The 26,683-nt window shown below is 42.5% G+C and overlaps 1 protein-coding gene across 1 annotated transcript in view; it reads left to right on the top strand.

Annotated features, from left to right (window-relative positions):
* Positions 1-26,683, top strand: part of LOC126260962 (cytoplasmic aconitate hydratase-like) — a 322,737-nt gene that overhangs the window by 240,272 nt on the left and 55,782 nt on the right. Inside the window, exons 13-15 of the mRNA XM_049958487.1 lie at positions 12,087-12,322; positions 22,563-22,699; positions 23,798-23,945. Of these exons, the coding sequence (XP_049814444.1) occupies positions 12,087-12,322; positions 22,563-22,699; positions 23,798-23,945 (521 nt within the window). The remainder of the gene's footprint in view (positions 1-12,086; positions 12,323-22,562; positions 22,700-23,797; positions 23,946-26,683) is intronic.

Genomic DNA, 26,683 nt, shown 5'->3' with positions numbered 1-26,683 from the left:
TGATCCACCTACCGCTTTGACATAAGACCAAAATTTCTTAGGATTTTCTGCCAAGTGAGTACATAGAACTTTACTTTCGAATTCATTGAACGCCTCTCGCATAGCCCTCCTCACACTACATTTTGCTTTGCGTAGTTTTTGTTTGTCTGCAAGGCTTTGGCTATGTTTATGTTTGCTGTGAAGTTCCCTTTGCTTCCGCAGCAGTTTTCTAACTCGGTTGTTGTACCACGGTTGCTCTTTTCCATCTCTTACGATCTTGCTTGGCACATACTCATCTAACGCATATTGTACAATGGTTTTGAACTTTGTCCACTGATCCTCAACACTATCTGTACTTGAGACAAAACTTTTGTGTTGAGCTGTCAGGTACTCTGTAATCTGCTTTTTGTCACTTTTGCTAAACAGAAAAATCTTCCTACCTTTTTTAATATTTCTATTTATGGCTGAAATCATTGATGCAGTAACTGCTTTATGATTGCTGATTCCCTGTTCTGCGTTAACTGTTTCAAATAGTTCGGGTCTGTTTGTCACCAGAAGGTCTAATATGTTATTGCCACGAGTCGGTTCTCTGTTTAACTGCTCAAGGTAGTTTTCAGATAAAGCACTTAAAAAAATTTCACTGGATTCTTTGTCCCTGCCACCCGTTGTGAACGTTTGAGTCTCCCAGTCTATATCCGGCAAATTAAAATCTCCACCCAGAACTATAACATGGTGATGAAATCTACTCGAAATATTTTCCAAATTATTCTTCAGGTGCTCAGCCATAACAGCTGCTGAGCCAGTGGGCCTATAGAGACATCCAATTACCATGTCTGAGCCTGTTTTAACCGTGACCTTCACCCAAATTATTTCACATTTCGGATCTCCGTCAATTTCCTTCGATACTATTGTACTTCTTATCGCTCTAAACACGCCTCCCCCTTCACTGTCCAGCCTGTCTCTGCGGTATACATTCCAATCTGAGTTTAGGATTTCATTACTGTTTACGTCTGGTTTCAGCCAACTTTCTGTCCCTAGTACTCCCGTCATGCACTGGTGCTGTTGCTCGCAATGTGGCTTCACATCTTCAGGTGCCAGAGATTGCATTTGTTTGTGTGTGTGTGTGTGTGTGTGTGTGTGTGTGTGTGTGTGTTTCGTCTATCTGTGGTTGGTTGTTTGGGGAAGGAGACCAGACAGCGTGGTCATCGGTCTCATCGGTGTAGGGAAGGATGAGGAAGGAAGTCAGCCGTGCCCTTTCAGAGGAACCATCCCGGCATGTGCCTGGAGTGATTTAGGGAAATCACAGAAAACCTAAATCAGGATGGCCGGACGCGGGATTGAACTGTCGTCCTCCCGAATGCGAGTCCATTGTCTAACCACTGTGCCACCTTGCTCGGTGTCTATCTGTGACTCGGCATCTGCACTACATGTCATCTCAAAGACATGAGATCTTCATTTGTAATCCATGAAGCTTCTTGTTTTTGATACCCCTTTAGTAGTTGGTTTTCCAAAACAGGGCCTATCCAGTATGAAACAGTGGAAAATCCAGGATGGAATGTAACAATATGATGAAAAGGGTAGTTGCTACTCACTATGTAGCGGAGATGCTGAGTCGCAGAAAGCCACAACAAAAAAAACTTTCAGAAAGTTAGCTCTCAGCCAACAAGGCCTTTGTCAAAAAAAGACCCCCCCCCCTCCCTCCAATGGCCGCACTTGCACACGTGTGCACACAAACACAACTCACACACACGTGACCATAGTCTCTGGCAGCTGCCAGAGACTGCGGTCGTGTATGTAGGAGTTGCGTTGGAGTGAGGTGAGTGAGTGAGTTAGTTGTTACTACCCAGGATGAGACTGTTATGAGTAGTGGCCCTTCCTCTTTGCTATGGATATTGTCTTCCAGGTCATTACTGTGGAATGCAAACGGTAATGATTCCAAGCAAATTACATTGTGTTTGTGTGAACTATGTTCATGATATTATTATTGGGTTTGGTACTGTCAGGACAGACCTCAGATGTAATGATACCTTACCATTAATGTTCTTCACCTCCTGCAGATGTCCTTGTAGGTTCCAGATTACCGATTCAAAAGATGTCATTTAAGTTCTGTAGTATTACATGCTGGTTGGGCAGATGACCTTTCCCACTCCCTATTTATTTATGACAAGGAAAGATGATCATGGCAAAATAGTAACGTAGTATTAGGTAGTAGTGAAACACAGTTTGTGCAGTCGTGTTGTTTCACGCTTGTGAGATTTTGAATAGAGAATGGTCTTCAGTTGTGACCACATAATAGTTCTGCGTCATTTAAAGATGTCTTATGAATGCATTGCTAAGCCATGAGCTTTGTCAGGTATGATTTTTGCCGATATTTATTCCCGCAACTGACAGAGAAGATTCAGAAAACCACCCTTGCACGTGGAGTTTCAAGAAAGCTCACAATTTTTCAGCATTGTCACCAGAACTGATCTTGTCCCTTTGGTTCAGAGCTGAGTGGAAGGACTGAATCAGAGACTTTGGAAGTTGTGTGACAAGCTAGGCTGCAACTTCCTGGACTTTCACCATAGGATTGAGAACTGTAGGGTCCACCTAAATCAGGCTTACTGTGTGTGGGGTGCACACAAGGGTTTTTACATTACGCGATTCTCCATCCAATTCAGATAACAATAGCTGTGGCAAACCCAGTAGTATCAGTGTAAGTTCGAAGGAAATGCCTCGCACAGGTGAGAGTATTAAAATCCTAAAGGCGAACTGCCGAAGCATTCGCAGCAAAGTGCCAGAGTTTGAAGAGCTCATGAAAAGAAGTGGAGCTCAAATAATACTAAGTACAGAAAGCTGTTTGAAACATGAAATTGATAGCATTGGAAACAATTTAAATGTATATCAGTATCAGGGGTGGTCATAAAATAACAATGGATCCTTCTATAAAGCACCAGACTCAACCGAAGACTTCAGAGAAACCCTCAGTTCACTAGTATGTAAGTTCCCTTCTCTTTATATTTCTCTCTGTCGAAAGCTGCCATACAGGAACAAGGTTACTGTTCCACATAATGAAACTGTTTACTGTTGCAACATTAAAAAAAAGACAGTGTCACCATTTGAGTGACCTGTTGCCAATAGCGTATCTTTCTCTCCACTGGTCTAACTGGTGTATAGTTACCATTATGGCTGTGAACTATGTCACGGATGCAGGGCAGGATACAGCTAACGTGTCATCCTATTTTCTTCTGATAAAGCTTATATATTTCGGGTGATGAGCATTGATAAAACTGTAATTGGTATATTATCTTTAGTTTTTACTGCAGATACACATCCTTTTGTATGGATGAGGATGTGCACTTATATTCAGTTGGCAAACATTTTTCAGCAAGGAGCACAAGGAGACAAAGCAGGCAGTGCAACACATGTGAGCAAGAGATAAGGACTAATTTTGTATGTAGTTACTGCAAAGTACCCCCCAGTATGTATTCAGCCATGTTTTAAAAAGTTCATAAAAATGTTAAGCTGTGAATAAATAAATTTGTTTGACATGTGCGGATGGGATTTTTATTTTTTATTTTTTTTTTATTTTTTGAGTAGCCCGGGAACGTGCAGAAAGGGCTTCAGTTTCAATGTGATCAAAACGAACACAAGAACAGGTTAAACGTTGGAACAATCAGTGTTGTAGTTGTAAACTGTACTGGAAAAGAACCAGAGCTCCAAATGCTAATAGAAAGCACCAAATTTCAAATCATTGTAGGTGCAAAAAGCTGGCTGAAGCCAGAAATAAGTTCAGCCGAAATTTTTACAAAGCATCTAATTGTGTTCATAAAAGGGTAGACTAAACACAGTTGGCAGTGGAGTGTTTGTTGCATTCAGTAGTAGTTTGCCTTGTAGTGAAACTGAAGTAGATAGTTCCTGTGAGTTAGTATGGGTGAGTTAGTATGGGTAGAATGTTGCAATAGTAAATGCTTTCATTCTGTGGAAAAGTAACCTTTCTCCTGTGAGGCAGCTTTCAATTGTGAGAAATATGGAGAGAAGGGGAAGGTAAGCATTTATCACAAAAAATGAACCAGGAGCTTGTGGAATTTTCTGTTTCATATCAAATCAAGGGAAAAAATAAGATAACAGTACTGAATAAAACCAGTATAAATTAATAATTGGTTCCCTTTACCAACCTCCTGACTCAAATGATACAGTTGCTGAACAGTTAAAAAAAAAAAAAACCATGAGTGTCATTTCTGTTAGGTACCCTACCCATAAAATTATGATTCATGACGACTTCAATCTATCTGTGATACGTTTGTGAAAATACATGTTTAATGTCGGTGGTAGGCTATAAAACCATCTGAAATTGTACTGAGTGCTTTCTCAGAAAATTATTTTCAGGAGATGACTTGGAATGTGAATTGTTGCAAAAACAAACGTGACCTATTAGCAACAAATAATCCCGACCAAATAGAGAGCATCATGACAGATACAGAGATTAGTGACCACAGGATCGTTGCAGTTACTCTGAATGCCGTAACACCAAACTACCAAAAATAATTGCAAGATACATGTACAGTCTCCATTCCTTCCAGTCATACTATGAAAGTGGTTTAAATTCAAAGAAATAATATTGATGGCATTTGAGAGATACATACCAAATAAATTAATAAGAGATGGTACTGATCCCCCTGTGGTACACAAAATAAGTCGGAACACTGTTGCAGAAGAACCATAAATCATATTAAATTTAAAATAATGCAAAATCCCCAAGACTGGCAAAGTTTTACAGAAGTGTGAAATTTGACAGAAAATGCAAAGAGATGTAAAGTACACCAGTGGCAAGAAGCAATCGATACTTTCACTGCGCAATAATGATGATGATGTTATTGATAACAGTACCACTAAAGCAGAGTTATTAAACACGGTACCCAAAATATCTTCACAAAAGAAGACAATGTATGTACTCTAGAATTTGAATCAAGAACAACTGCCAACGTAACTTAGAAGCAGGTATCCTCAGTGTATTGAAGCAGCTTAAAACACTACAGAAAGGCAAGTCCTCCAGTCCAGACTGTATACCAGCCAGGTTCCTTTCAGAGTATACTGCCACACTCGCTCCATACTTAGCAGTCATCTACAATCACTCGCTCTTCAAAAGATCCATATTCAAAGAATGGAAAATTGCACAAATCAAACCAACACCCAAGAAACGAAATAGTAGTAATCTGCTGAGCTGCAGACCTGTATCCTAATGTCAATTTGTAGTAAGTTTTTGGAACGTGTACTGTGCTGAAACATTATGAATTGCCTTGAAGAAAACAGTTTAATTGACAAAAAGCCAGCACAGACTTAGAAAATATCATTCTTGTGAAACAACTGTTTCTTTATTCTCACATAAAAATGAGTGCTGTTGACGGGGGGACATCAAATTTATTCCATATTTTGAAATTTCCAGAAGGCTTTTGACACTGTTTCTCAGTTGTGTCTTCTAATCGAGTTGCATGCCTGTGAAAGACCATCGCAGTTCATAACAATTGATGGAAAGTCATTGAGTAAAACAGAAGTAATAGCTGGCCTTCCCCAAGGAAGCATTGTAGGCCCTGTGTTGTTCCTGATCTATGTAAACAATTCAGCAGCCTTCTTCAGTTGTTTGCAGATGATGCTGTCATTTACCATCTTTTAAAGTCATTAGATGATCGAAACAAATTGCAAAATCATTTAGAAAAGATCTCTCTGTGGTGCAAAAAGTGGCAGTTGATTCTTAAAAAGTGTGAAGTCATCCATATGAGTACTAAAAGGAATCAACTACATTGCATTTCCTCAATAAATCGCACAAATATAAAGGCTGTAAACTCAACTAAATACTTAGTGATTATAAATATGAATAACGTAAATTGGAACGCTCATGTAGATAATGTTGTGGGGAAAACAAACCAAAAACTGATTTAATGGCAGAACACTTAGGAAATATAATTAGTCTCGCAGAGAGACTGCTTGCACTATGATTTAATGGCAGAAAACTTAGGAAATGTAACAGGTCTCACAGAGTGACTGCTTGCACTATGCTTGTCTGCCCTCTTCTGCACTATTAATGTACAATGTGGGATCCGCATCAGATAAGATTGATGGGGGACATCAACAAAGTTGAAAGAAGGGCAGCTCGTTTTGTATTATTACGAAACAAGGGATATGATACACAAATTGGGGTGGCAGTCATGAAAACAAAGGTGTTTTTCACTGCGGTAAGATGTTCTCATGAGATTTCAATCACCAACTTTCTCATTGGAGTATGATAATATTTTGTAGGTGCCCACCTACATAGGGGAGTGTTCGTTTTTCCCTTGCATTGTTCGGGAGTGGAACAGAAGAGAAGTAGCTTAAAGCTGGTTTGATGAATCCTCTCCAAAGCCCTCAATTGTGACTTGCAGAGTAATCATGTAGATGTAGATAATAATGATACTTGTTTCCTTCTCTTACATACACGTGACTCTTGAAATAATTGTAAAACGATAAACAACAGTTGGAATGTAGAATCATGGCTGGACTCTATCCTTTCCAAGAGCAAGAAACCAGCTTTTATGGTAATATGTGAAACTTCAATTATTTCAGTCACAAAAGTGCAGACCGCCTAAGGGCTTGCCTTCAGCGTTTGCAAAACCGTTTGTGACTTTGAATAAAACTGTTTTACAGCCAGTGCACTTCATTTCATTCAAAATGTGAATATTTGGCTGTGGACTGCAGTTTAATGTAACATGCTGAAGAGAGAGGATGGTGAGCCAGACACATATCAGATTTGTGTGCCATATTAACTGCTATTGGTCTTGTACACTAGCCAGATTGAGTGTGGTTCTCAGATGGTTTTTTTTAATGCTCATTTAGGCAAATGATGGGCTGGTCCCCAATATCTGTCTTGAAAATAAGGTACCTAAACTGTTAAAACATAACACACACAATAAAGTTTACACAATTCACATGATGCATACAATTTCCCTCTCCCTGGTTGACTGATAACTATGGTAGCAGGAAGGTCATTCACCCACAAAGTTAAATTAAAATTAATTTGCCAAATCACAAAAACCACTGACTGCATACAACAGGATGAATGCTGGGAAAGAGACAGAGACACTTTTGAGGTGATGGTCAGATTTCATATCGAAATGACAATCAGCCAGAATTGTCTCTCTATTAACACTCATCATTACTTGAGGTGATAGTTGTGGAGGTGTGGTGCTACATACTGCTCAACACCCAACACCATATAAGAAGTGTTGGGGAGTGAGTACCATGTCACCAGCATTGTGAAGCTTACTGCAAGGTTGGCTCAGATGACTGTTAATCTAGGGGAGTTATGTAATTTTATGAAAGAGGGTCGGGTAGTGATTGTGGATGGAGCTGGGAATATTCTTGATAGGAGTGGGGAATATGATGCAGGTGGTGGCCTTGTAAGGATAGCTACTCAAACTCTTTGCACTTATGTGCATTTCGTGCAACTTTTTCAGCGTCATGATCGGCCTCATCATAATGGTGCTGTTAGTCGTGTTGACATTGGGTTGGAGAGAGCCCTTATGGTGGAGGGCATGGCTCACATTGTAGTGGTGCCAGTTGAGTCTATCAATCAATCAGGTTTCTCTAGGCATGGCCTGCACCTCAGTAGGTATGGGAATGGGAGGCTGGCAAAGCTTATAGGTGACAGTGTAGTGGGTGGTGGTGGGATCACTAGTGGAAAAATTTCTGTAGTAGATGGTGTTAGAACTGCACCTTTTTTATATAGAAGTCAGCTGATAGGTGTCCCTGCTTGAAGGAAGACACTCTAACAAAGGAATCTCCTTCAGAGGAAGTCAGGTATCCAAGTAGTGAAGGAATTAGCATATTTCATCAAAATATGTGGGGTATAAAGTTAGTGAACTGCTTATAGATGTTGACTAGATATTATTGGTGCATCAAAGCACCACTTAAATAATTTGACAATTCAGAGGCTTCCTTTATCAGGATACAGATTAGCTGGCTGCTTTCCAATGAGTTCTTTGCGGAGTGGGGGAGCGGCCATGTACATAAAAAAGCAGTATTCCATTTGAGTCTAGAGATATATCACGGCATTGCACTGAACAGGTATTTGAATGTTGTGGAGGGGCAGTTGAATATAGTAAAACTAACTTCTAATTGTTGTTATTTATAGATCCGCTAATTCTGACTCCATAGCATTTCTGCTCAAGCTAGAGAGGGTTCTTGGTTCACTTTATAGGAAGTTCCAAAAGTTAGGTATATGTTGTTGTTGTTGTTGTTGTTGTGGTTTTCAGTCCTGAGACTGGTTTGATGCAGCTCTCCATGCTACTCTATCCTGTACAAGCTTCTTCATCTCCCAGTACCTACTGCAACCTACATCCTTCTGAATCTGCTTAGTGTATTCATCTCTTGGTCTCCCCCTACGATTTTTACCCTCCACGCTGCCCTCCAATACTAAATTGTTGATCCCTTGATGCCTCAGAACATGTCCTACCAACCGATCCCTTCTTCTGGTCCAGTTGTACCACAAACTCCTCTTCTCCCCAATCCTATACAGTACCTCCTCATTAGTTATGTGATCTACCCATCTAATCTTCAGCATTCTTCTGTAGCACCACATTTCGAAAGCTTCTATTCTCTTCTTGTCCAAACTATAGGTATATATGGTGACTTAAATATTAACTTTGTATGTGATTGTGCAAGAAAAAAGATGTCAGAAGATCTCCTAAGCTCATATGATCTGATGCAAACTGTCTTTTCCGATGAGGGTGGAAGGGAACAGTAGCATAACCATAGGCAGTATTTTTATTCATTCTTCGTTACCAGATGGGCATTCTCTTAGTAAAAGGGTGGGGTGAATGGCGTTTCAGACCATGATGCTCAAATTTTAACTGTAAAAGGTTTTTGTACTCAAGCAAGTGATATATCTAATTACAAACTGTGTAGAAAAGGTAATCCAAAGGCAATAGAGTTTTTTTTTTTTTTTTTTTTTAAACCCTCGTTAAGGAACAAGAGTGGTAGGATATTTATAGTGCCAATAACATAGATGACAAATATAATGTTTCCTTAACACATTTCTCACACTATTTGGAAGTTGCTTTCCATTAGAATGTTCTAAACAGGGCACTATCAGTAATTGGCACCATGGGTGACTGAGTAATGGGATAAGGATGTCGTGGAACAAAGTGAGAATTATACCAAAATGTTAGAAGTTGTCACAATTGAGCTACAATAGCCCATTACAAACAGTATAGTAAGGTGCTTAAAAATATTATTAGGAAGGAAAACAGTATGTGTTATGCAAATAGATTAGCTAATTCACAGGATAAAATTAAAACCAAAGTGAATTCCAAATACGTTTAACAGGTTAAAGTGCAGTGAGCTCACTTTCTGTAGAATAGCAGCATTACCATCACCTTCTCCCATGCTGTCATCTATGTTCTTTGGCGACAAACATTGTCATCGTAATATGTAAGAATTCAACAACATCAATGTCGGGCCAAACAGTAAGGTGGATCATCACATACTTATGTCTTTCGAACAGTCAAACATTCTGTGTGTCTTGGAGGTCTTTGTGTCTGCCAATGCTGATTTCAGAGCACACCATCATCAGACATTCACATTCATATATGGGGATTATTGTGTGTTCGATCAGTCTGTAATCATAGAGGGGATATTCCTTACATTCAACATTGATTGTGCTGTCTCAGTGAAGAAAACTGACCTTGTTTAGTGTGTCCCATTCACTGTTCCACTGCAAAATATTTTGGGTACTGTGGTATTGAGTTAATAATGGACTCAATTTGTATGTCTTTGTCCTAATGATAAGTACAGGATTGCCCATCATAGAGATTGTGAAGTACTCATTCAGCTTAAGCCCACCACATGCTCTGCAAATGGGTGATCGAACTTACTGTTTGTTCAGTTTGGCAGTAGCTGTAAATATGCAAGCATACTTGTTTTATAGGTCAGCCCATGTAGCTGAACTGTAGTTGCGTCAAACTTAGTTTATAGCATAGCTGCAAGATTTTTTAAGTAGGTTTGCTAGGCTGCTAACCAAAACTTTGGAAGAGTTAGGAAGGAATTTGGGAGAAACATTCATCATGTCAGTGTTGACACATGATAGCAGTCCAGGCACTATTCATATCTGCTTGTGTTGTAACTGCAGGTGACAGGAGTGTAGGGAAGTAATTTATTGGTGCTGGATGGATGTACTGATAACCAGACAATCATTTGCATTTGTACAGAATGAGTGGCACTAATTAGCAAAATAAAAGTTCCATTATTTGTGGTAAAAGAAAGCAGCAGTAACCCAGTAACATGGATTTCAAAAATAAAAAAAGATAAGATACTTTGAAGAAGATTGGAAATTACAGAAACTTTTATAGGATTAAAATAATAAATTGTGAATATCAAGAAAGAAATGTGTTGCTTGTAAATTTTGATACTCCAGTGAATGTCAGCATTCGTATTGTTCCTTTGTGTCGACAAAAATTTGCTAACACTGTTCGTCTTGGTAGCCTTCAGTACGAGTTAGAGCATAAGATATTTTTTAAAAAATCAAGCAAATGTTGCATATGCCAGCAGACATTCCAAATGTTGATAAAGAACAATGTGTTCAGGGCTGTTATAAAATATACGCTATGGTATACTGAAGAGTCTATTATGGCTCAAGCAAGATGAAAGTATTGGCAATGGTGTGTACAGATCTTAATAAAGATTAGGTGTAGTGATGAATACTTCACTACATAGTCAGGAATTCTGTATGTATATTGTGTAATTACATTTTATAAGCATTGTAGCATGAATAGAAACAGAAAAGTTACATAGATTATTGTTTTCTGCCATCATAATTATTGCTTTTAGCAACACAATAATATGACCAGTCACATTAATATAATCGTAATCCAAAATCCTGAATAACCATCTTTTGCAGTGTGAACCACTGTGAGACATGGAGGAAGAGTCAGTGAGATTCTGGAAAGTACCAAAAAGGATGTGGAGCCATGCCGACTCCTGTGCCGTGGCCCTCTGTAATAGGTTTCTTGGTTGAGGATTCATGGCATGAACAGACTGACTGAGGTGATCCCACAGATAGTTGATTTGGTTTAAAATCAGAGTTTGGTGGCCAAGAGAATATGAGGAACTCATCCTGATGCTCTTCGAACCACACACATCCCCTGCGAGCTGTGTGACACATTACATTGCCCTGCTGGTAGGTGCCATCGTGCCGATGAAAACTGCATGTAGTGGTGGACATGATCCCCAAGGATAGATGTATGCTTTTATTGATCCATTGTGGCTTCCAGAATAACAAGATCATCCAGGGAATGTTACAAAACATTCCCCAGACCATAACGTTGTTGCACAGTGTTTTCTTCCAAATGTTTCACACCACACATGCCAACAGCTGTCTGTTGGATGGAGCATAAAACGCAATTCATCTCAAAAGGCCACTCATCGCTACTCTGTGGACATCAAAATGAAGTATTAGCAAGCACATTCCAGCCTTTGTTGCCCATGAACAGCAGTCAACATGACTGTATGAACGGCATGTGCTGTGGAGTCCCATATGCAGCAGTGTTAGCTGGACTGTCATTGAGGTGACACTGTTGGTAGCACTTTAGTTCATTGGACAGTAAGTTGCTCAACAGGTGCACGTCTATTCGCCTGTATACATCTCCGCAACCATCATTCACCCCTGTCACCTATGGCCTGTGGTGCACCGCAGTTACCTCAATCCAAGTTTCATATAGCACCATTTTGCCAAGCATGATGTACTTTGAGCATGATAGCACACAAGCAGTTTACTAATTTAGCCATTTTGGAAATGCTTCCAGCCTTGGCACAAAATCTGTTGGTCATGCTGCTTTGGACATGAGATAAATTGCTCCGTTTCTGCTTTACAAGCATTGTTTCTCTTGCCACTCTCCCACCACCGACTCACTTTATATATACTTCATTGGTAATGCTGCCACCAGCTACCTGTGAGTGGCTATTGCACATTGATGTCGAACGTAGGTAGTGGTGAATGAGCAGTGTATATTGCTGAACATTCATATGTAAATATTACTTCAAAAATGTTCATCTAACAGTTTGTTCCTCTGCCTGACACCCTAACTTTATTTTTTCAGGAACAAATGCTGATGGGGAACCAGTGTATTTAAATGACATATGGCCACTGAGAAAAGAGATACAAGCAGTTGAACAAAAATTTGTTATTCCTGCTATGTTCCGAGAAGTTTACGAAAAAATCGAAAACGGGAGTCCAAATTGGGTGTCTCTTGTTGCACCAGAAGGAATTTTGTATCCATGGGATGGTAACTCAACCTACATTAAACACCCTCCATTTTTTGAAAGCATGACTAAGGTAAGAATAAGTTCAATTTGTGAATTATTGACATATGTTGTGTTTTATTTTAGCAGGGTACCAACAATGTCTATGTGTAAAGATACAAATTAACAGCCATTATTTCTGAAAGTTTTGCTAGGTTTCTGACCATCTAAAAAGTTTTTACGCAAAAGAAAAACACTGTTTTGTTGTTTCACTGTGTATACATTCTGCATTAGTTTCTCAGAATAAATTCTCAATGTCTTGGTCAGCACTCCTAATGATTTCGGGATAATATATAATTTTATGTGGCACAAATATTAAAATTTTTCTTTGGATTCATTTGTTATCTGCTTGCTGTTTCATCTGGTTTGTAATATATATATTTAATAAAAATATCAGCAAAAGGATGATTGCACTTAAATCATAAATAAATATATTTACATGCTAAGTGATGTCAATTTAGAGGTTCGTAGCTGATTACTTTTATTTGAGACTTCCTCAGTTGTCTATAAAGCCTTATAACCTTCTCTTAGATATGCTACTGAAGTTACATCACTCATTTTTAGTGTGAAACACTACATTTGCAGTGTATGTTTTATTATTCTAAAGGAAGGCATCAGCATCCTTTGAGAATTTTGGTTAAAGTGTAAGTTGTCTGGTTAAGACTGAAGCATAATGTTTACTTTTTAGTTTTAAAACTTTTTATTTTTGTGTTTACTCATCACAACATTCTTCAAAAAATTCACAAATGCCATTACCATGTAACAGTTTTAACACACACATCAGTTAGTTCTGAAGAAGTTAACCGTGACAGTGGAATATAAAAATAATTCTTTGCTTAGTGTCTAATTTGGTTTTACATCATGTAACTTAAATTTGTAAAATGGTCGTATATAAGTGGCATTTGTTGTGAATGATTTCAAGAAGAAAAGAAAAACAAGATAGAGTTTGCATATGTACATACACTACTGTGAATTTAGGTTACCATAATAAAGCAGGCCACGCCAACTCGAGCACCTAGTGCTTTTACCCTCCCTCCCCTCACCTCTTTCCTCCCATGTAGTGGCAGTAGCAGCACATGTGGGACACACACATAGTGCTTGCTCTCTCGTTGTCGTTGTGCGCTGAAGTACCCATTCGGAATCAGATCAGATGGGACCCTATTAATCTGCCCTGTGAGTGTTCAGTATGAGCAGAAATGGTTAGGATTTAGGTGTGCCATTTTTTAATGCTCTGCGGAAAGATTTGTATTTGTTTGTAAAGTCTGATGGGAAGGCGGCACTGTGCTTAATGTGCCATTCTACCTTAAATATCAAAGCATCGCTGTCACTATAAAAATAAAAACTTCTCAACATGCAAGGGATTGTTGGATCAGACAGAAGCAAACAGATTACTAAATTAAAATCAGAATTGTCACAATCTGAAGAGGTAAGCCTTATTTCATTCTAAAATAAAAATTAAAATCTACCATTTTGTAATTGTACCCATATCTACTGAAACTTGCACTATTTCTCTTTAGATATTGTTGTTAAACTAAATTATGAGACTGTTTTGTGTGGTAAGATTTTAAAGTTGATTATTGCTATTGCTGTCCTGCAGACATCTGAGCTGGACTGCACTTCAGAAAGCACTTTTACAGATGGTCAGTTTGTAAAAGAGTGTTTTGTAGAGTGTTCAGAAATAATTTGCCCATCTGTAGTGGCCCAATGTGAGGCGTTAAGGTTGTTTGAACATACAATTTCTTGAAGAACACAAGAAATTGATGCAGAATTGAAGGAGCAGTTGCACAATAAATGTCGTAACTTTGTAGAGTACTTGATTGCCCTTGATGAGAGCACCGACAATCACAGCATAGCTCAACTTGCAGTTTCCGTAAGGGGTGCTGAAGAAGATTTCACTGTTACCGACGAACTGTTGGATGTTATTTATTTGAAATGTACCATAGTTGGGGAAGATATAATTCCTGGCTGTAGAAGAACAGCTTTGTGCAAAAGTTTAACAGATGTTTAGGTGCACCATGGATAAAGTTGCAAAAATTGTGAATTTTTTTTTTTTTTTTTTTTTTTTTTTTTTAGAAAGCAAGGCTTGAATTATCTGGAATTAAGTCAGTTTCAAGGAGGAAATTTGGACAGTATTTTCTCTCCAAAATTCTTGAATTTAGATATTTATGAACACATCAGTGAGTACACAAAAGTGTTTCAGTCCTTGCATATAAGATTTTGAAGATTGATTTGAAGGTAAAAATAAAATAAATTAAAAACAAGCTGACATGGCTGCCCCATATTCTTCACCTGAAGACTAAATGCATGAGGAAGCTTAATGCTCTCTGCCTCCTGGCGCACGCATCTTGGTGTGCAGATCATGGTGCTCTTCTCCATCTTTACTGTGCTCTGGTCTTGTCCAGACTAGATTATGGTGGTCAGGTTTATGGCTCATCAGGTTTATGGCTCATTGGCTCGATCCACTCTGAAAATACATTGTGAGGTGCATCTGGCTATTGATGCCTTTCGCACTAGTCCTGGTGGCAGTCTCCTTGCAGAAGCGAGGATTCCCTCGCTACAAATACAATGGAGCCAACTCCTAGTTTCTTAAATAATCGCCATTCGCCAACTCCCTGACCATCCCATGTACCCTGCCCTGTTTGCAAACGAGGAATGTCGCCCTCCTGATAATCACCCATGAGTAGGATTGCCCATTGGAATGCATCTCACTTCCCTCTGTCGGGATCTCCATCTCCACTCACTGGAATGCGCCTCATGTATTTCCTCGCACACCCCTCTTGGATGGTGCCTAGACCACAGATTAGGACTTACCTATTGGAGGGTCCTAATGTCTCTGTAACCCCTATGGTCCTCTGGTGTCTTGTACATTCCATTCTTGCAGAGTTCCAAGGTGCTACCACTTCTACACTGATGCTTTTAAGGTGATAGATAAGGTGGGATACGCTTTCATGTCTCCTGCTGGACTGGAACACCATTTACTGCCGGGATCATGTAGTGTGTTCACAGCAGAGCTGCTGGCAATTGACAGAGCCCTCCATTTTGTTACTCAGGCTTCCCTCCACAGTGTTTAAATATGTACTGACTCAATGAACAGCCTGCAGGCTCGACAGATGCTACTCTTGTCGCCCTTTGGTCTCTGCTATCCATGATCTCGCAGCCCTTGGCTGTGCTGCCTGCTCAGTTGTCTTTCTCTGGGTGCCAAGTCATGTGGGCATCCCAGGGAATGAACTGGCTGACCATTTGGCTATAGAAGCAGATACTTACACACCCATTCCCTTTCACGATTCCAGCTGCAGATATGTGGATCCAGGTCAAATCTCTTTTTGTCCAAAAATGGAACGAGATCTGGTGCGCTACTGTTGTCAGTAATAAACCTCACACAATCAAGGAGTCCACTATCTTATGCTGTCTGTGCATTAAATATACCAGGCTCACCCATTATTTCCTCTTGCATAAAAAACCACCTCTACAGTGTGGTTGTGGAGCCAAACTGACAGTATCTTATACATTTGTGGAATATCCCCTTCTTTTGTCCCTACTAAGTATAGTCTTCAAGTTTCCTTTATTTTAATATTGGCAGATGATTCACTGATGGTTGAACTGGTCCTCAGTTTCCTCTGTGAAAGTACCATTTTATTGTCATACAAGGTTTTGCTTTACTCCCGGAGCAGCTCCCCTGCGGGTCCGGGGTAAGAATAGGCCCGAGGTATTCCTGCCTGTCGTAAGAGGCGACTGAAAGGAGTTTCAACCGTTTCGGCCTTCCATGTGATGGTCCCCCTTGGGGTTTGACCTCCATTTTTCAAAATTCTACAGAAGTACGAGCCTTTTGGGGAAGGACGCCTTACGTGGTGTACCACTGGTCCTCAGTGCACTAACACCTTGGCACTCAGCATTGTAACGGTGTTGTAACCATACCCACTATTCCTCAAATTGGGCCTAAACGCCTGATGGGTTGTACAAGTTACGCCCATAGTGCGTCCCCATCTGCACCTACGATCATGATGGACTTTCCATGGCACCAGAAATCCAGCACGGTAGCCAGCCCGTTGTGGTGGGGTCGTCATGTACCCTCTAGGTTGTAGCCCCCTGACAACACAGGGATCGTACTGCCGATACCTGAGCTGCACCCTCCCCACGTCGGCCAAGGAGTAGATGCCCGTCTCCTTGGGGCATCAGGACTCCCGGCAACAGTCATCCTGCCAGGTGGCCCTTGCTGAGGCTACGTGGCGCCCGTGGGGAGAGCCCCTGGTTGGAGTGGGTGGTATCGGGGCGGACGTTTCGCAGATGAAACGTCAACATGTATCAGGTCACTCTGCGGCTGAGTCTTTTAAAAGGAAAGGTACTGTCTCTGGTTCTGGTTCTCCTGCCCTTTCCCCCTTGGCCACTCCCTGGGAGGAAGGACAGGCCCGCCGGCTTGGGGCGAAGTACTTCCCCCGCAATTTGGTCTGTTCCCGAACCGATGGGGGGGACGTTCGCCACCTCCAAGCCCATGTTCTTTGTTCAGCATATCGAGGACATCTTCGGGGAAATCGAGGCTCTCAGTAAAATGCGTTCGGGGTCCGTTCTTATAAAGACCACCTCCGCCACACAGTCGGCGCTGCTCCAGGCGTGCGACCGACTAGGGGACATCCCAGTGTCCATTGTCCCGCATCTGGCACTGAATAGGACGCAGGGGTTTATTTTTCATCGGGACCTCCTGCTGCAATCTGATGAGGAGCTCAGGGCCAACCTGGAGCGCCGAGGCGTGCATTTCGTCCGGCGAGTCCAGCGCAGCCCCAAAGACCGTCGCATCGACACCGGGGCCTTTATCCTCGCCTTTGAGGGAGACGTTCTCCCGGAGAAGGTAAAGGTGATGTGCTACTGGTGCGACGTGCGACCTTACGTCCCGCCTCCTATGCGCTGTTTTCGGTGTTTGCGCTTTGGGCACATGTCGTCACGGTGTGAGGCTGAGCCCCTTTGTGGCGATTGTGGACGTCCTCTTCATGAGGAACATACATGAACCCCACCACCTCGGTGCGTCAATTGTCCTGGCATCCACTCGCCTAGATCCTCAGACTGCCCCGCGTATCAGAAGGAGAAGAAGATTCAAGAACTCAAAACTTTGGATCGTCTCTCTTATTCTGAGGCCAGGAAGAAGTATGACCGCCTCCATCCTGTGACGTTGACCACTTCGTTTGCCTCAGTCGTGTCCACACCTTCCACGGTATCCTCACCCCTATCCTGTCCCCCCTCCGCCTCCTCCCCCCATCCGGGGTCTCTGCCTCCGCCTTCCAAATCCCTCCCTTCCAAATCCTCCTCCCCCGTGGCCCCCGCCCCCTCTGCCCCAGGGGCCACCCTTCCTCCTACCCCCCCCCCCCCTCCTCCTTCTCAGGTGTCCATCGGGGGAAACGTTCCGGACCCCAGCTTCCGAGGTCCGGCGTTCCAAAACGGACCCCGCGCGTGAGGACCTTCTTCGTGTCCAGCCCACCATCCCTGTGCCTCCTCGGACTTCCCAGAAGGCCTCCAAGAAGAAGTCTCTATCTCCCTCTCCACCCCGGTGCGTTTCGTCTGACACTCCATCCGTGAGTCGCTGCTCCCGGCCGTCCTCAGTTTCGATGGGATGCTCTGCTGCCAGGCGCTCAGCTGGCCTCTCGTCGGCAAATGATGCTGCCCCTCCTACACTACCCAGGACAGCGGCCGCAGCTGGTGACGACTCGATGGAACAGGATCCGCCTCCCGCCGGTTGTAGCGTTGTTCCCTCGAATCCTGGCCCTCGGCGGCCGTTGAATTGACCAGCTCTTCTCCCGTCTCGTTCCCCCTCTTTTTTGACTAGCGATGGCCTTGTTACATTGGAACATAAGAGGTATTCGATCTAATCGGGAGGAATTACAACTGCTCCTCCGCCTGCACTGTCCGCTCGTCCTTGGTCTCCAGGAAACCAAGTTGCGCCCAACTGACCGTATTGCCTTTACCCACTATACCTCGGAGCGGTATGACCTCACCCCTGTGGACGGTATCCCAGCTCATGGTGGGGTCATGTTGCTCGTTCGGGACGATGTCTATTACCATCCCATCCCATTGACCATCCCACTCCAAGCAATAGCTGTCCGTATTACTCTTTCTGCTTTTACTTTTTCAGTTTGTACCATCTACACTCCATCGTCATCTGCTGTTAGTCGGGCTGACATGATGCACCTGATTGTTCAGCTTCCTCCACCGTTTTTATTGTTTGGCGACTTCAATGCCCATCATCCCCTTTGGGGCTCTCCTGCATCGTGTCAAAGAGGCTCACTCTTGGCGGATGTCTTCAACCATCTCAATCTTGTCTGCCTCAATACTGGCGCCCCGACTTTCCTCTCGGACTCTACTCATACCTACTCTCACTTGGACCTCTCGATCTGTTCTACCACTCTTGCCAGTCGGTTTGAGTGGTATGTCCTTTCTGACACCTATTCGAGCGACCACTTCCCCTGTGTCGTTCGTCTCCTGCACCACACCCCATCCCCACGTCCTTCGAGCTGGAACATACCGAAAGCTGACTGGGGACTTTACTCCTCCCTGGCGACCTTTCCGGAACACGATTTTCTCAGTTGTGACAGTCAGGTCGAATACCTCATGGCTGTTATCGTCAATGCTGCTGAACGTTCCATTCCTCATACTACCTCTTCACGTCGCATTTCCGTTCCCTGGTGGAATGAGGCTTGTAGAGACGCTATCCGTGCTCGATGACATGCTTTACGCACCTTTCGCCACCATCCTACGTTGGCGAATTGTATTGGATACAAACGACTCCGGGCGCAGTGCCGTAGAGTCATCAAAGACAGCAAAAAAGCTTGTTGGGCCTCTTTCACCAGCTCCTTTAACAGTTTTACTCCCTCTTCTGTCATTTGGGGTGGCCTGCGAGGGCTGTCGGGCATTAAGGCCCACTCCTCGGTACCTGGCCTGACCTCAGGTAATGAGGTCCTTGTTGATCTTGTGGCTGTCTCCAACGCCTTCGGCCGGTTTTTCGCGGAGGTTTCAAGCTCCGCCCTTTACCACCCTGCCTTCCTTCCCAGGAAAGAGGCAGAAGAGGCTCGGTGACCTTCCTTCCACTCGCTGAATCTGGAAACTTATAATGCCCCCTTTACTTTGCGGGAACTCGAACATGTGCTTGCATTGTCCCGGTCCTCTGCTCCGGGGCCAGATGCCATTCACGTTCAGATGCAGGTACACCTTTCTCCGGCGGGCAAAAGCTTCCTTCTTCGTACCTACAATTGCATCTGGACCGAAGGTCAGGTCCCCATGCATTGGCGTGATGCCGTCGTTGTTCCTATACCCAAACCCGGGAAGGATAGACACCTTCCTTCTAGTTACCGCCCCATTTCTCTTACAAGCTGTGTCTGTAAGGTGATGGAGCGCATGGTTAATGCTCGGTTAGTCTGGATTCTTGAATCTCGACGGCTACTTACCAATGTCCAATGCGGCTTTCATCGCCGCTGCTCCGCTGTTGACCACCTTGTGACCTTGTCGACATTCATCATGAACAACTTTTTGCGAAGGCGCCAAACGGTAGCCGTGTTCTTCGATTTGGAGAAGGCTTACGATACCTGTTGGAGAGGAGGTATCCTCCACACTATGCACAGGTGGGGCCTACGCGGTCGCCTGCCCCTTTTTATTGATTCCTTTTTAATGGATCGAAAGTTTAGGGTACGTGTGGGTTCCGTATTGTCTGACGTCTTCCTCCAGGAGAACGGAGTGCCTCAGGGCTCCGTCTTGAGCGTAGCCCTTTTTGCCATCGCGATCAATCCAATTATGGATTGCATTCCACCTAATGTCTCAGGCTCTCTCTTTGTCGATGACTTAGCGATCTACTGCAGTGCCCAGAGAACATGCCTCCTGAAGCGCTGCCTTCAGCGTTGTCTAGACAGCCTCTACTCATGGAGTGTGACAAATGGCTTCCGGTTCTCTGAAGAGAAGACGGTTTGTATCAACTTTTGGCGATATAAAGCATTCCTTCCGCCATCCTTACATCTCGGTCCCATTGTTCTCCCATTCGTAGAAACAATTAAGTTTCTAGGGCTCACATTGGACAGGAAACTTTGTTGGTCTATGCATGTCTCTTATTTGGCAGCCCGTTGTACACGTTCCCTTAATGTCCTCAGAGTTCTTAGCGGTTCATCTTGGGGAGCGGATCGCACTGTCCTGCTTCGCTTGTATCGGTCCATAGTCCGATCGAAGCTGGATTATGGGAGCTTCGTCTACTCGTCCGCTGGGCCATCCGTCTTACGCCGTCTCAACTCCATCCACCATCGGGGGTTACGTCTTGCGACCGGAGCCTTCTACACTAGTCCTGTCGAGAGTCTTTATGCTGAAGCTGCCGAATTACCATTGACCTACCGGCGCGACGTACTGCTGTGTCGGTATGCCTGCCGGCTGTTGTCAATGCCCGACCACCCCTCTTATCAGTCCTTCTTCGCCGATTCTCTCGACCGTCAGTACGGGTTGTATGTGTCTGCCCTGCTGCCCCCTGGAGTCCGCTTCCGTCGCCTGCTTCGACAATTGGATTTTGCCCTCCCTACCACATTCAGAGAGGGTGAGAGCCCGACACCACCTTGGCTCCAGGCTCCGGTTCATATTTATCTCGACCTCAGCTCACTCCCGAAGGAGGGTACTCCGGCTGCAGTGTATTGCTCACGGTTTGTCGAACTTCGTGCTCGACTTGCCGGTCACACCTTTATTTACACCGATTGCTCCAAAACTGACGATGGTGTCGGCTGTGCCTTTGTCGTCGGGGCCGCCACCTTTAAATACCGGCTCCTCGACCAATGTTCCAGCTTTACGGCCGAGCTTTTTGCTCTCCATCAGGCCGTCCAGTATGCCCACCACCACCACCATTCGTCATATGTACTCTGCTCTGATTCCCGCAGTGCTCTTCAGAGCCTTGGAGCTCCCTATCCGGTCCATCCCTTGGTGCAACGGATCCAGCAGTCCCTCCATTCTTTCGCTGATAATGGTTCTCCTGTCAGCTTTCTGTGGGTTCCCGGACATGTAGGAGTGCTTGGGAATGAGGCTGCAGATGCTGCAGCCAAGGCTGCAGTCCTCCTGCCTCGGCCAGCCCCCCATTGTGTCCCATCATCTGACGTTCGTGGGGTTGTTTGTAAGAGGCTTGTGTCGTTGTGGTGGGATGCTTGGTCATCCCTCCAAGGAAACATGCTCTGGGCAGTAAAACCGCTCCCAACTGCTTGGACAACCTCCTCCCGACCATCTCGGCGAGAAGAGGTCCTTCTGACCAGATTGCGGATTGGGCATTGCCGGTTTAGCCACTGCTACCTGCTCTCCGGTGACCCAGCCCCGCAGTGCCCTTGTGGTCAAGCATTACCAGTGCGCCATGTTTTATTGTCATGTCCCCGCTTTAGTCAATCTCGTGTAGTCCTGTCCCTGCCATCTACTTTACCGGATATTTTAGCTGATGACGCTCGAGCAGCTGCTCGTGTTCTGCATTTTATAACTTTGACTGGCTTGTCCAAAGACATCTAACTTTTTTACTTATTTTATCTGCATCTTTGTCAGGACTTTCTGGTGTCCCCACCTCCCCTTGAGTTTTACTATATTCCATGTACTCTAACAACTGTGACTGGGCGCTAATGACCTCAGTAGTTGAGTGCCCTTAAACCCCACAAAAAAAAAATCCTGGAGCAGGGACAGGATGGTTGTGGTTGGGGCCTCTCTTCATGTTTTCTCAGTCTAGGACCCATGACCACTCCCCTGTGGAAAGACCGCTCTTTTACACCTTTGTTTTTCCAGTTTTTAGATTTGGTTTACCCATTTATGGCTTCTGCTGTGTGTGTTTTAACTTCCTTATTTTATAGTTTAACTCATCTGACTGGATCTGTCCACTTTTAGTGGAACCCCTCTCTTCCATGAGTAACATTGGAATCGCGGGACTGATGACCTCACCGTTTAGTCCCATAACCCCACTCAGTTAAGAGTTCTTCACCATTGTTATTTTAAGAAGTGAGAGACATACATGCTACATGTGTATTAAATGAGGAAAGAACTGTTCATTAGTCTTCTGTTTCTTCTGATACGTTACACTTTTCACAGTACATTAACGTATAAATAAATGTAGATGTGATATTTATGATTGTGATGTGTATTACAGTACTGCTTCTTTCCCTATAAATATAATGCTAATGATGATGATGATGATGATGATGATGATGATGATAATTTGTTTTAGTAATGTACACAATTTCAAATTGAATTTCAAAATAATTGTGCTGGTACTGAAGTCTTATTATACGTTTACCTTCCAGGAACTCCCGGAAATTAAGTCAATTGTGAAAGCAAGAGTGTTGCTCAATTTAGGAGATTCTGTGACTACAGATCACATTTCGCCAGCTGGTAGCATAGCTAGAAACAGTCCAGCAGCAAGATACTTAGCTTCACGAGGGTAACTGTTATTTTGTTACGAATTTTGTACAATGTAATGTGTAACAAATACTCTTTGATCTAGAAATCATTTGTGTGTGAATGTAATGTAGAAAACATATTCCCCCACCTTTTTAGTGGTTGTGTTGCACAGCATATTATTTAAATGCACACAGAGCCACAAATTTTCAAATACACAGAATAGCAGATCACCAGCACCTCGACTATATGTAACAGCCCACTTTTGTCCCATAATTTTTATAGCAAAATGATGAACTCCCGTAAATCTGGTTGTATAGTGTTCAAAGAGAACTGAATAAGCAGTTTATAAAGACTGGTAACAATAGACCCTGAAAGTTAATTGTGTTCTTGACGGTACATAGTTATTTTTCAGGTGTAGATTACAGTTCTGTCTTTCCACAAAATATTTCAGCGACTGGCCTAGTTGTCTTCAGGAGTTAAGATTGATAGTCCCATGTACACTCACTAACTGGAATCCATAGTCTGACACAAGTCAGGGAGTCTGAACAAGTAAGACCTCCCCTCAAAGCACCTGAAGACCCCGGCCACAATAATGGGAAGCTTTAATTAACTGTAAACCTGTAATAAATCATCTCACTAAGATCTCAGAGATAACAATTGTGTTTGTTCTTCATTTTTCTTGAAGTCTGGTGTATATTCCCACTAACAATTTGTACATGCCATATCATTTTTTGTTCCTCCACCTCCCTGTTACACTGCTTTTTTGTTTATTTTATTATTCTATTTCTTTGTCTGGCTGTAGCACATGTCTAGCATTGAATGTTGACATTGGCTCTTTCCTATGTGTTCTCCACTCATTCAACACTGCCACAGGCGTCAACAAATTTTTTTTCTGGAATAAAAACCACATTTGTCTCATGTTTACTCATATATCTGTGAAGAATGCTTTGTTGCCACTCAGCAGTGATGTAAGTATTCTGTAATGTAGTGATACTGCTTTGTGTATCATATAAATGGGAAGTTTTTACCAATATAGTTTCACATGTCAAACTGACTCCCAAGACTGTATGTTTTGGTATTTTATTCATAAGAAGTATTCACCAGATTTTCTTTGGCTAACTGTTAAACAAAATTTCAGGTTAACTCCGCGTGAATTCAACTCATATGGTTCAAGAAGAGGTAATGATGCAGTCATGGTCCGTGGTACTTTTGCAAACATTAGGTTGGTGAATAAATTCATGTCAAAATCTGGACCAAAAACTGTTCATGTACCATCAGGAGAAGAAGTGAGTGTCTGCAAATTGATTTTGTTTTGTTTCTTGGTTATGTATTTGTTCTTTTTGTCAAGGGTGCTTAGATGTCACTGTTACTGAAATATTCTCATAAATTATTAGGTGGAACCACTGGACAGTACTTACCTTCAGGAGGCAAAATATATAGGACTACTGATAGAGGCATTTAAAACTAAAACGGGCGACACTGTTCTAGGTGTTTGAACTCCTTCCTCGGGGACGAAAAAGTGATAGGCTGGGAATGTTAAAAAGGAACAACGTGCCATTCAGAAGCAGGATGGAAGGGGCCCATCTGTATTTAGGACAAGGATAGACAAAGATGAAAAGGGATGTGTCAGAGAGAGAGAGGAGGAGGAGGTCAGAGATAAAACATTGATAAGCATTGTGCTAGCTGCAGCCCAAAGATGATGACAGAGTGAGAAGTAAAGATTAAGTGTAAGAGAAATGAATAGTGCCATTAAGAACTAGGATGAGGAAAAAGAGGCACGGGAAGAGAATGGAGACAAAAAGTTAAAGCAATAAGAAAATAATTAAATGAGGCAATAGAAACAATAAATTTTGAATTAGGAGACAAGAAAAGGAGGGTTGTGCCAACAGAGTTTAAGTCCTGGATGGTATCAGGCAGTGAGGATGTGTTGGAGAGACTAAGTTCACATCTCTGGAGTTAAGGGAAACTTGCATGGCTTCGTAAGCACTCACAATCCTCGAGTTATGCTGTAGAGCATATTCAACAACCGGATACTGGGTGTCCCCAAGGCAGAGTGTTCTGTGGGGTGCGTGGAGCCAGTTTTACAGTGGGAATGGTTGCAGGGATGGAAACATTACGTGTAATGGTTTGGGAATGTTATAAGGTTTCATAGGATGTTATGGAAGTGAGGGGACAATGAAAGAAGACTGGCTGGTTGGGATATAACACATGGGAATGTTAGACTTAAATTTAAATAATATAAATTATCTTGTAATCAGCTGGGGACCTAATTTCATTATCTGCATGTATGTACATACCCAACAAGCCTCTACTAAATATTCGTTTCCTACTCGTGAACAAAGTGAGAGAAAAAGATTTCTTATATACCCCCAACAAGCCCTATTTCTCTTACCTTACCTTTGCAGTCCTACATGAAATGTTCATTAACGGTGATAGAATTATTGTGCAGTCAGTTGCAGATAATAGTTCTCTAAATTTTTTCAATAGTGTTTTATAAAGAGAGAGTCTCTTTCCTTCTAGGGATTCTCATTTGAATTTATGAAACACCTCTATAACACTCGCATGTTGATCAAACCTAATGGGGACAAATATAGCAAAATGCCTCTGAATTGCATCAATGTCTGCCTGTAATCCAACCTGGTGTGAATCGCAAACAGTCGAGCAAACATTACAGAATCATTTTTGCAGCAACCTGCACTAACATAGATTTTCCTACATCTATAGCGAGCTGCCATTAGTCACACCAAATAGAAATTCTGTCTAAATCGTCTCTTATCCATGTACATTCCCTCAATGATAATATTTTGCCATATACTACAGTATCATCAACATAAAGTTGCAGATTGCTGCTCACCCGTATACATCAGATCATTTACGTATGTCGCGAACAAGAGCCATTGTATCACACTTCTGTGAAGCACTCCTGATGATACCTTTCTCTGTGACGAACACTTGCCATTGAAGACCGTGTACTGGGTTCTTTTACTTCAGAAGTCTTAGAGCCACTCACATATCTGGGTACCTATTCCATGTGTTCAACTCTTCATCAACAGTCTGCAGTGAGGCATTGTGCAAGATACTTTCTGAACATCTAGGAATATGGAACCTGCTTGTTGTCCTTCATCCAAGGTTCTCAGTACATCATGTGAGGAAAAGGTAAAGTGAGTTTCACAGGAGTAATGCTTCCTAAATCCGTGCTTATTAATGGACAAAAACTTTTCTGTCTCAAAGAACTTTAATATAATGGGAATTCAAGGATGGAATATCAAAAATATTATGAAAATGATAGATTTCTACTCACTGTAAAGGTGACACATAGAGTTGCAGAAGGCTGCAATGAGAAGATTGTTACACATTCTGCTTTTGACTGCAGACTTCTTCAGAAAAGGAACACATACATTCACACAAGTAAGCATACCTCACGCACACTTGACCAGCCAAGTGGTGACATGATCTCATCATGTTACGTGGAACGAACTTGAGTGTCTTAGTAACAGTGATTAATTCAACATCTGAGATTATGCGAGAGTGTGGCAGTGATGTTTTTTGATGATCCTGCATTGAAAATAAGATCCTCATATCTGGTATACATCTTTGAAAGTAATTATAAGACTCTTTTACTGTTGCAGCTGTCATCATGACCTTGTTGCCATGGGGTTGCAGCTTCAGAATGTGCACAATTTGAAATATGCAGTACTGATGTATTTACAGAGTATATTCCACTGTACAGTGTCATACTCCTTGGCACCTATGAAACAAAATCAGTTCATTGATTGATGTGACACAGTTCAAGGCTTAATCACATCAAAAAATAGTTCCTAAAATGTTCAAACCTGATACGTGCACAGGCATTGTTTCACCAATGACCCATCGATTTGTGTCCACTGAAAAGCTTTCTTGGTTCATCCATTCATAAAACCAGAGTACACAGTTCTCAAGTTAGTCATTTCTGCAGTTCATCTGATATTGATATAAATGTTTCATCCATGTTTATATGCACAAAAACACACACACACACACACAC

Source organism: Schistocerca nitens, chromosome 5 (assembly GCF_023898315.1).
Source record: "Schistocerca nitens isolate TAMUIC-IGC-003100 chromosome 5, iqSchNite1.1, whole genome shotgun sequence".
Taxonomy (NCBI): domain Eukaryota; kingdom Metazoa; phylum Arthropoda; class Insecta; order Orthoptera; family Acrididae; genus Schistocerca; species Schistocerca nitens.
This window is presented reverse-complemented; position numbering and strand designations above follow the sequence as displayed.